At 47.9% G+C, this 12,027-nt stretch overlaps 1 protein-coding gene across 1 annotated transcript; it reads right to left on the bottom strand.

Annotated features, from left to right (window-relative positions):
- Positions 1–8,378: 8,378 nt before the first annotated feature.
- RPL37 (ribosomal protein L37) lies at positions 8,379–11,303 on the bottom strand. Its single transcript, XM_082337106.1, has 4 exons — positions 11,217–11,303; positions 10,342–10,477; positions 9,961–10,045; positions 8,379–8,612 (listed from the first exon to the last, which is right to left on the bottom strand). Exons 1-4 carry the CDS (start codon positions 11,217–11,219, stop codon positions 8,543–8,545), a joined length of 294 nt encoding a protein of 97 aa, XP_082193232.1. The 5' UTR covers positions 11,220–11,303; the 3' UTR covers positions 8,379–8,542.
- Positions 11,304–12,027: the final 724 nt, after the last annotated feature.

The following is a 12,027-nucleotide window of genomic DNA, read 5'->3' on the forward strand; positions in this document are numbered from 1 at the left end:
CAGTCTGGGTTACTCCCGCCTCGGGCTAAGGCAAACCCATTTGTGGGATTGCGTTTGCTCAAGGACCTGGGTGCACGCAACGATCCAACAGCACACGCCATCTCTCCTGCCCTGAAAGAGAGTTGTGAGAGATGGAGGCCAAAGTCATGGACTAAATGAACTCAAGAAACGTTTTAGAGGGATGGCCCACAGACTAAGGGAATGATATCTGCGTGTATATATCAAAAGACTGGAAAAGTGGTGGTGATTAATCGGAGTGCATTGGGAAGCGTGAGACCTGGGCGTGACGTAGCTGGCATAGAATAAGGGGTGGATATTGTTCTGGTCTTGGCTGGGATAGAGTCACTTTTCTTCCTAGTAGCTGGTATAGTGCTGTGTTTTGGCTTTAGGATGAGAATAATGTTGATAACACACTGATGTTGTAGTTGTTGCTAAGTAGTGCTTACACTAAGTCAAGGACTTTTCCGCTTCCCATGCCCTGCCAGGTGCACAAGAAGCTGGGAGGGGGCGCAGCCAGGACAGCTGACCCAGACTGGCCAAAGGGCTGTTCCATACCGTATGGCGTCATGCTCAGTGTATAAACGGGGGGGGAGCTGGCCAGGAGCAGGGCACCACTGCTCGGGGACTGGCTGGGCATCGGTTGGCGGGTGGTGAGCAATTGCATCAGGCATCACTTGCTTTGCATGTTGCTATTACTACTACTACTACGACGACGACGACGACGACGACTACGACTGCGACTACCACTACTACTATTTAACTTTATTTTATTTCAATTATTAAACTGTTCTTATCTCAGCCCACAAGTTTTCTCACTATTACTCTTCCGATTCTCTCCCGCATCCCTCCAGGGCGGGGAGTGGGCGAGCGGCTGCGTGGTGCTCAGTTGCTGGCTGGGGTTAAACCACGACACCTGTGCAATAGCGTCCATGGTCAAGTCCACCCCTTGATGACGAGCCCATCCGTATGTTGAATCTCTTCCTCGATGGCCTGAGGTATCATGGGCCCACGGAGCTAGAAATAATTCACCCTCCTGTTGCCAGTCCAGACCCACCTGAGCGACTTCAATCTGAGCAGCCTAAGAGTGGAGTTGCTGCTGATGCGTCTTTATTCCTTAGAGCCACTTAGGCTGAGCTGTTCCCTGTCTTGCCCAAAGGATCCTTGCGCGTACAGTCTTTGTTTTCATTAACCTGCCAAAGAGCCGCAGCAGCTCCTCAGGAGGCAAACGTATGTAAATACAAGCACTTTGTCCACAAGAGAGCTGCTTGGCTTGGAAGCATCCATTGGGAGTGAATGGCCATGATCAAAGAAGTGAGAGCAAGTCAGGTGGGAAGACTTCCTGGCTCAAAGCAGCATGATGTTAAGATTGCTCTGGGCACCCCCGTCTCTGGCAGCGTGCTGCTTAGCTGTATACCACCTCAAACACAGCTTCAGTAGCTCCTGGGGCAGACGTTGTTCAGGTACTTTGAAAGTCACACTGAGCATAATGCTCTCAAAGGCATCGGGTACCCAGTAAGCTTGAGCAGAGAAGAGCAGTCTCTTTAAACCAGAATTCTAAAGAGAATAGCTGACTGAACCCCAGTGGTATTTCAGTCCCTGCCTATTTCAGATTCGAAATACCTCAGCTTTGTCTTTCCCTCGGCGTAGCTGCAGAGCTAAACAAGAAGGCGCCGTCGCCTGCAGCCCACTCGGTTGGCTAGCCGTTGCCAGAGGCATGCCAGCCTTACGGCCGGGTGCTGTGCGGATGCACCCAGACCGCTCCCCTGCCGGTATGGCGAGCATGAGAGAGGGGGATTCACTCACCACTCTCCGCTCTGCTTCCCTCTGGGCCCACGGCTCAGGCCCCGCTCCCCTTTTGTGTCTGGAGCTTTCCTCACACTAGAAGTACCCAACTGTTGGGCTACCTGCCAGCTCTGACTTGCCCCTCAAAAGCAGACCAAACTGCCTGGCATTAGCAGCTTGAAGAACGATCTCCCTGGAAAGCTGCTGACATTACGAAGTCAAACACAACCTAGAGCTTAAGCAGAGGGTTTTTAACTCGCTCGAGGCAGCTCGCAGCTAAAGAGGGGCCGAGAGGGCAAACGCACCCAAAATCCCGGTGGCTCAGTTCTACAGAGTTTGAGACAAAAAGTGACTAGCAGCAATTGCGCTGGAAATGAGTCTGAATGCCTCACCAGAGCTCACCTTCAGAGACAGGGAAGGTGCCTTAAAGGCAGAGATCTGCAAATGCCTTGAGAGGTTGGATGTTTCCGTTTCTGAAAGCACTGTGCTACGGTTTTGTGTCTTGTGTGCCTTCAGCATGGGAAAGCTTCAGAAGTCACAGGCATTAAGGTCACTGGATAAGCAGCGAACAGCGCCTACGTGCTGCGAGGCACCTGGAAGCAACTGTATTCTAGCAGTGCTTTTACAGATCCTTTGAAATGACTCTGTAGCCAGGTACCAGGGGCACGCTTTAGGGATTAATACCAGAACCAAGCCTATTTCGCATCTTTACCCACCGGAGTGATGGAACGGCATGCACCCTTAGCAAGTCTGAGGATCCGTACACGCCTGTGCGGAGAGTTCCAGCGAGTCTTTGCTGTTAGCTGTAAGTGCTCCCAAAGCAGGGAAGAAAGAAAAAAACCAGAGCTGGTGTGAGGGGAGAAGCATCGTTTGACCTCCAAGAGCTGAGGCAACCAACCTCACACTTGTCCAAACAAAGAACCCAAATTCAGTGCCCCAGACAATTTTTCAGTACTCAGAATCAAAGTGTGACGCTTGCTAGAATGTGTTTGTGAGCAGGACACTGACCTTAGTGCCATCCAGTGGTCACTGGATGTCAGAAAAGAGGAAAACTGCACAAATTCCAAAGGACTAATCAAGAATGTGTTCAGATTTCTCGCCCATCTTACTCAAATATTCACCTTCAGTGCTCAGGGGTATTTCCACCTGGTGAGCCACTTACGTGCAGCTGACACACAGCTTTAACTACCATCATGGCTGTTCCCAGAATAAAACTGTGAGGAAGGCAGGGGAAATAGTTTATCCAGTTGCAAATTAAGAATCAGTAAAATACAATTACTCAAAGTAATCAGATAAAATAAATTGTTCAGGAATTGTGCTTGCCCAACAGTTGTAAGTTTAGCGAAGTGTTTTCCTTGAGACTGCTTGTTCACAGGAGAGCCACAGCATGACAAGCCCTCTCATCTGCCCTACAACCCAAGGGAGCAATGCTGGCAACTTCCCTGCCTCCTGTATCTTGGCATGGGCTGCGCAGAGAGGTTACCCAAACCCACACTGTAAGAGCTGTACCAACAGCAGCTCGCTGGCACACTTCATTTAGCATTGTCCAACAGGACGTCCACCTCAGCACTTCAAACAACCAAGAAACAAACAGAAGAGAGATGGTAACATCTTGCAGCATGCACCTCTAAAAAAACTGTATTAAATCTGCAGGTACACTGTGTGGAAGCATATGCGGGTACTACATGTCTGGATACGGCTTGCTGACTTTTCTAGTCTAGAAGGCTGCATTAATAATGCTTCTTTTTTAAAGAGTATGCTTTAGCTGTGGTTTCAGTTATGACATTTCAAATTATTTAACATGACCTTTTGGGTCAAAAGAGAGTGAACTGTGGCCAAAATTGCATTTAATTTTGTTTTGCTATGGTTTCTTTAGCATGTCATGTTAAAAAGTGTCAGAACCTCTTAAATTACATGCACATAATGCACCATTGCAGATCAAATCCTGTACAGCCTCCCTCTTTTCCTGTGGGGTCTACAACTAGTTGTCCTTGCTTCAATCCGTTATTGCTTCAAAACCACGTAAAAGGAGCTAATGTTTGCCATGTTTGCTAGCGTTACCTGTACAAATGCACTCATTTCCTTTCCCATCTGGTACCAGTATCTAAGTGTCCAAGTCTGGGCGTTTAATATTATTGTGGCAACCTGCATACTTACTACATCACGTGAAAACAATCCTTCATGTAAACTGCCTGTAAGATCTTTTTGTGCATCTTGAGATCCAGTGCTTGTCTCTACATTGCCCCTACTATTCAGAGGAGTTTGAGACAAGGAACAGCACCTGCTATAGAGTTTCCTCGGTTTCACTGCAAAACAATTGTGAGGACAGTCCCAAAACTCCCCTCAAAGCAAGAATGGAGCAGCAAATCTGTGTGCAGGGCTGTGCAGGGTCTGGTATTTCCAGCACAGTGCCAGGTACCTGAGTGCATGAGTTTTGGAGGCGTGATGGCTCCAAGTCTTTCAGAATTCCTTGTTATCACTTCATGTTCTATCACTGACCTTTGTTTCAGATCTACTAAGGTTTTTCCTGTTGGCTGCTGCCTGGGGGATGTTAATTGATACTTGGGAGCTTGTATTTTATGACAGGCCATTCATTTGCTATTGAGTGCTGAAGGCACGTTCTGTAGCGGCTGGAGAAAGTTCTTTGAGCTCTTCTGAAATAAATGCTCATTTCATAGTTGGTGCATCCACAGGAGATGAGACTTAGTGAACCATGTAATCCTTGATTTTGTCTTGCCATGTTTCTAGGAGCTCAGTGGAAGCGGATGGCTCGGTGGGCCATGAAAAGCGTAGATCCCCTTGAAGGATCAGGGCCCGAAGAGCATGCACATCCCGACGGCCCAAATCCCAAGCTAGCCTCAATCTCCCGGGGTTTTAGTTATGACTTCAGAACTACTTTCAGTCTAAGCTAAATTGGGAATTTGGGCTATATCAGTATGCGCCATAGGTACCACAAGGATGGAGGATTTTATCATCATTATCAGTATTTTAATATGCTGTACTGGGTTTGCGTGGCAAGGTTTTGGTGGCAGAGGGCCTACAGGGGTGGTCTCTATCAGAAGCTGCTAGAAGCTGCCCCTCTGTCCAATAGACCCAGTGCCAGCCAGCTCTAAGACGGACCCATCACTGCCCAAAGACGAGCCTATCAGCAACAGTGGTAGCACCTCTGGGATAACATATTTAAGAAGGGGGGGAGGGCGCGGGGAACTACTGCCCAACAGCGGCCAGAGAGAGGAGTGAGAATATGTGAGAGGAGAACTTTGCAGACACCAAGGGCAGTGAAGGGGGTGAGGAGGTGCTCCAGGCGCCAGGGCAGAGCTTCCCCTGCAGCCTGTGGTGAAGACCATGGTGAGGCAGGCTGTCCCCCTGCAGCCCATGGAGGTCCACGATGGAGCAGATATCCACCTGCAGCCCGTGGAGGACCCCACACCAGAGCAGGTGGATGCCCGAAGGAGGCTGTGACCCCATGGGAAGCCCACGCTGGAGCAGGCTCCTGGCAGGACCTGTGGCCCCATGGAGAGAGAAGCCCAGGCTGGAGCAGGTTTGCTGGCAGGACTTGTGACCCTGCGGGGGACCCACGCTGGAGCAGTCTGATCCTGAAGGACGGCAGCCCGTGGAAGGGACCCACACTGGAGCAGTTCGTGAAGAACTACAGCCCATGGGAAGGACCCATGTTGGAGCAGTTCGTGGAGGACTGTCTCCTGTGGGAGGGACCCCACGCTGGAGCAGGGGAAGAGTGTGAGGAATCTTGCCCTGAGGAGGAAGGAGCAGCGGAGACGTGTGATGAACTGACCGCAACCCCATTCCTCATTCCCCTGCACCGCTTGGGGGGAGGAGGTAGAGAAATCAGGAGTGAAGTTAAGCCCAGGAAGTCAGGAGGGGTAGGGGGAAAGTGTTTTTAGATTTGGGTTTGTTTCTCACTACCCTACTCTGATTTCATCGGCAATAAATTATTTTCCCCACATGCTTGTGACAGTAACTGGTGAGTGATCTCCCTGTCCTTATCTCAACCCACAAGCCTTTCATTGTATTTTCTCTCCCTTGTCCAGCTGAGGAGAAGTGATAGAGAACAGCGTGGTGGGCACCTCGCATCCAGCCACGGTCAGCCCACCACACATGGCAAAAGCATCTCTGGGCTTTGATGTAGAAACATCTCGAGTCAGTGAGAGTGTCAAGTGACAATTTGTATTCACCAAGCAAGAAGGTCCTCATTTAGGGCTCTGAATCAAATTTTAATAGAGCAGAGAAGTTTAAGAATCTAGTATAGTAGTTACGGCTGCGTATAGGAAAGTAACTTACTCTTAGGAGAGGTCTTCAAATCAGTCATCCATCAAGGAACCTTTTTCATGTAAATCCATGAGGAAAAGTGACTAACACCCTTCTTCCCATGACATTTTCCTCTTAGAGCATCTCATGACATGTTAAGACCCTCTCCTATTTCCAGGGGTCACAATAATCTAGCGGGTGTTGTTTGCTTGTGTCATTGGGGAAAAAGTAACTGGACTCGTCTCCATAGTACCCACACAATACAGCAACAGAGGACGTAGTATTAATTTATAGGTAAAGTAAAATTAGTACCGCTTTATGCTATTACACTGGATGGTAGGAACAGCTGGGGGGTCAGAAGTGTGAAGGACCTTGTCCAGCTGTTCCTGCTGTGGAGTCAACAATCTCACACTGACACAGGTGTAGCTCAACCACCCTATTGGGTTTGCCAGTTCACACACACAACCTATCTAAAAAACAGGTACTGTTATTCATACGTCTTTGCAGGATGTACAATGGTACTAGAAGTCTAAATGACCTTTGAGGGATTAGTTAGTTACCCATGGCTGACTATGCATTGAATAGCTGTGTTAGGTCTTGTCATCCTTTCAACACGAACCAACACAGATGAAATACTGCTCCACAGCAATAAGCAAAATTCCCACTTAGAAGCTGACAAGGGTCCTTTTTTCTTTCTAAACTCTGGCATGCAGTTGCACTTTTGGAGCTAGACATACCAAAGCTGATCAATCTTCCACCACCGCAGTCACTTGAACACCTACCTTTGAGAAACCTTCATCTGATACACTTCTGTCTAAAAAGTGAGACTTGCTACACTGCATCGGTCTGAAGGATGCAAAAGTCAAACATACCACAGACTGAGGAGTTAACTGGTAGCAGCAGCAGCAGCAAAGGGCTAAGCACTTGCCGTTAAAGCATTACATCATGTTTGCAGGTCAGCGTAACAGGCTGCTCAGAACAAAAACCCCACGCTACACAAAGATCACGTAAGACTTTGCAAAGCAAAGGCTTTCATTCCCACCCATAGGCAGAATACCTGCCGTACCACTGTCCCAACTGTACTGTTGCCCAACAAGCCCTTAGTGCCTTGCTGGCCTGTTTTAAGATGCTTTGAGCCATTATTCTCACTGAGAGTAAAAACAAAAAGACACATTTATGATTACTTTGTCCAACATTTAACTGTTTCCCAGTATATCACCAAAAACCACATTTCAGATCCACTCCTGAGCCCTGGGAATACATGGATGTGTAGTATGCACAAAATGTATTTTAACAGCTTCACCACCAATTACTTTCACTCTCAGAAGGAACAGCTGAAAGCAGAGCGAGTACAGTGTATTAGTTACATGGTAAGGGAACAGAAGGGCAGTATTTCTTTTTGTTTAGAAACAGCCCAAGTAGAGACACTAAAGTATCCAAAAGCATTAACTATACTAAAAATGTAAGAAAGCGCAGTCAGGTGCACTCCAATTTCAAACCTGGCTGAAAATTTCTTCAGTGATTTTGCACAAGTTGATACGATAACTGCTGATCCTTCAGTACTGACAAAGCAGTACGGCACTCCTGGAAATTCATGATGAAACCAAAGGAATCACAGTAAGAACAGCTTCAGAAGTGTTTGGGTTTTTAGTATTTTCTCTTCAAGACATCTGAAAATCCTCTAAACTCTTGAAGTGATTACTGTGTGCAACACTACTGTGCTGCAATCACTTTTTTAAAGCTGAGTCTGAAAGCCAGCTGAGCAGCCCAGTAACACACCATGTAGGGTACAAATGCATCATCAATCCATAATTCATGCGTACCCACAAGTGACTTACTTCTCTATCATACTACCTACCATTTGTTGTTTACATCCACTTTCCACACCGACCTCCCCAGACCATTCCAAGCAACTTCTGCCTCAACTACAGCAGACCTCCAGTCCCTTTGTGCCTTGGCAGTATGGGTGCTCTGCACGTGGGAGTTTCTTTTTGGCAAAGAAGCGATGGCCCACTGAACAACCAATACTTCTGCAGGCCTTTCAGTGCCACGCAGCAGTGAAAAATGGCTAAGAGTGGGAATCCCTCTTTAACTATTCCCTCCCAGAACAGCACATAAAGCTGTTATTCATGTTACTATCTTTGAGATAAATGCTGACTCTCCATGCTAGGGCAGAATGAAACTCAAAGAGGCAAGCAGGGCAAGTCCACAGTGCCAATATTCCATTTCTCTTGCAGATGTGTTCTTTGAGTAACACATACAAGCCTCTTTTTAAGTTCAGTGCAGAGACAATGGTCCGCTTCAAGGCAGAGGTGCTATCAAATGAAAAGTCAATTAAAGGACTGTTTTTAATGAATCAGTTCAATGCATACCATCAAGAAACTGTGTGTAAATATACGTATTTTCAGGAATCCTGCATTTCACTGAAGTAAAACGTATAAAAGGTGACAGATTTTCTGAATAAGACCATTTATTTTAACAAGTAGATGAGTCTTTACGATGAACTGGAGGCTGCAACAGCTGCTCTCTTGGGCTTCGGTGTGGTTCCCTCACGGAATCCATTCCTACAAGTAGAAATATGGTCACCATTTTTTGAAAGGATGATTCCTGCTCCAGGTTATTTTCTGACAAGTAATGCTTTAGATCAAGTTCACCAGCTTTTTTCAGCTTATCTCAGTAATACACTGAAATCACTACGAAGGTCATACGATCAAACATTTTTATTAAGAAACATCTTATTAATAACTGTTTGGAATAAGCAGTATGGTTTTTGCTCTCTTGTGCTGAAGTAAATTTGACTTCTTCGAACAGGAAGATTTCAGTAACTGAGTCAACACTGCAGACTGCATCAGATGGAGCACACCTAACTTTATGCTCCTACTAAGCAACTGAGCTTTGTAGGAAGATTTCATGTTTGTGAAGTGCAAATCAATTTCTTACAGAAATCCTCTACGCTTCCCATCAGAGATTAAGACGGGCACGACAAGAGAAGAGTCAGGCCCAAGCTCGCTTTTCAGTATGACATTTCTACTTCAGCAACACTTGGTGGAAAGCAGGCTACAGCTGCACACTGTCAGGTGTTTTCTGGCAGTCGCTGGGAAAGATTGCGCTCACTAAAATAAAGATGAATGGATCCCTCAACTACAGCCACATCTGGGACTTAAAAGACTCCTACTTTTCAGTATTAAATCTAATCTACATTTTTACACCAAGACTCTTGAATTGCTTAGTATTTTTCATCCAGGTTTCTCGTGTATTAGGCCAGAAGCTTCAGAGCTCTATCTTAGAACAGGGATGTCATACAGAAGGAATTCTTAATGAGTTTCACGGTACAATATCCCCACTGTTACCTCCTAAGTACAGCTCAGAGCTCTGTTACAAGTTTTAGAAACCCATAACTTCAGAATCTGATATTATAGCTACTTACTACTAACGGAACTCCAAACAACAGAGTGACTACTGAAGTTATTCCAGTCCTGAACAGTTTTTTTTTGTGGGCAAAAGGGGACTGTAATGCATTTCAAGACTTGTCTCTTACAAAATCCCACACCTCAGTGCAACCGGCCATTTAGTTGACTCACAAATAGAGGCAATACTACACAAAGCATATCTTTTTAAATGTGGGCATTTTATTACAATACTCTTTCTGTTCTGTACTATCTACACTTAACAAAAACATCAGAGCTTGTTATATACCCTGTGTATTAACAGCCAGTGAGCGTTTTTATCCTCAAAGCAATATGCAGCAAATTACACAAGGCATCCTTTATTTCATGCTATATTTGAGAAAGACCACACCACGTTAAACGTACTAAGATAAATAAAAACGTTAACTTTGAATGATGAATTTTATAATGAAGTGATATCCATGCAGGATTTTACACCACACCAGTTTGTATTAAAATGTTATACCTGAATCGACGGTAGACCTTTTTCAGGTGCCTCATGCGACCAGTACCAGTGGTGTTGCGTCTTTTAGCCTTTGCACTCCAGTTATCTAAGACATACAAGTTACTGTTACTCACCTACAGCAAATAATTAAGTCGCACATTACATTTGTATAGCACAATTATTCAATCTGGCAGAAGCAAAAAAATAATTATAAATTAAGTCAATTTCTATGTAGCAATACTGCACGTTAAAATATAGTTAAATCAGCATTATTTTTAATAAAGCTCTAAACACTGCAAGATAACACAGCATTCTTCCTTGGTTGGAAAAAAGTCAGACTATTGAAAAAGACAAAGAAACACAGGTTTTTAAACTCAAGTCAGTCAAAAGTTTGTTACTTACACTTTCTCTTGCGCTTAGCAGGGTAACCACATTTCCCACAGGTAGATTTCTGCAAATGGTATGCCTTGGACCCACATCGACGACACAAGGTGTGTGTCTTATTCCGTCGCTTACCGAATGACGAGGTACCCTTCGTCTGAAAAGCATTTCAAGACATGGCATGTTGGAAATATCACTAGCACTTGCAAGTAAGCCCCCTTAAAAAACAAGCACAAATGGAAAGTACAATAAACACGTCAGAGGCACGCTGAAGTCTGACACACCAACTCAGTGTTCCCTACAGGTATACTCCATTTTTAAGTACAATTTCCTTACGCCTCTCGTCGCCATTTCTTATCCTCCCCCAACCCCCCCGCCACCCTGTGCTGAAATAAAACGAAACCACCGAGTGGTTATCTCCAGCTCCCTTCTCATCGCCCCCAACTCATCACTGATAAATAGAAAACTGCTTTTTCCTGAAGAAAGGTTATTCGCTCCACGTAGACCAGCCGCACACTCACCACAGGAGGCTTTGGCGACCGAACCCCCTCTGGCTACCTTATCCCCGGCCCGCCCCGCAGCAAGCACGGAGGAGACCCCGGAGGCGGCCGGGCGGCAGCGCGGCCCCGCACCCCACCGCGGCCTCCCCGCGCCACGACCCGGGCCAGAAAGGGCGCCAGCCGCCGCCAGGCCCCGGCCCCGCCGCGGCCGCCGCCGCCAGGCCCCGGCCCCGTCGCAGGCGCCCCGCCGCGCCGCCCCCCCGCCGAACCCAGCCGCAGCAGGGCGCAGGGCCGCCGCCGCGCCCCAGCCGAGGCCCGCGGCCCCGCAGGGCCCGGCGCGGCGGCGGATGGCGGCGGATACCGGCGGATATCCCGCGCCCGTGGCCTAGCGCTCACCATCTTCCCCGGCCGCCAGCACCAAAGAGACCGGGCCCCGCCCCGCTTCCGCTAAGGCCCGGCAAGCGCTTCCGGGGGCGCGGCGGTGGCGGCAGGCCCGGGCCGGCGGCGGCTTGGCTGTGCCCGGGGGCCCCTCCGTGTGGGCGCCCCTTCCCGCCAGCCCCGGCCTGCTGGGACGGACCGGCCACCCCGAGGACCCGGTGTCCCGAGTGAGAGCCCCGGGGGCCCGGGCCCTGAAAGCTCGGGTGTCCCCGGTGACACCACCCCGAAGCGGGTGGGCGGGGTGTGCTAGGCCGTGTCCGCCTGGGCCTGGCCGTAACGGCTGAGGGGTGTCTGTGTCTTAGTATGTCTCGGCCTGGTAAAGAAAATGTTTAATGCACCGTACTGGCACATCATTTTTACCTCCAATGCTGCTTCTCTGCAATGGTGCCCGTGTTGCTGTTCTGAGGTGCCCGCAGCCCCGCTTCGGGCTGCGGAGTCAAGTCCTGGCCCTACTTACATCTTCCATGGAAATTATTTTAATGAATGAAATTCAGGGGCAGGGTACTCTTGGCTGTAATACGTACTTTCAAAGTGAGCTGCCTTGGCAGCCCCTGCTGGCTCTGCTTGTTCCCACCCACGCCCCCCCACCCCAGACCCCCCCCCACCACGTGGCAGTCGAAAGCATCACAGTGGATGTCATTAATGCAAAATCAGTTTTTAGTCTGATGCACCATTTAAATTCTTACATGCCAGCCTACCACACATCTTCAGTAGACTTACACTCTATATGCAGTTTTGTCTTAGAAGAGTTAATTTGGGGGAAATAACA

The sequence above is a fragment of the Platalea leucorodia genome (genome assembly GCF_965183815.1).
Source record: "Platalea leucorodia genome assembly, chromosome: Z".
Lineage (NCBI taxonomy): Eukaryota > Metazoa > Chordata > Aves > Pelecaniformes > Threskiornithidae > Platalea > Platalea leucorodia.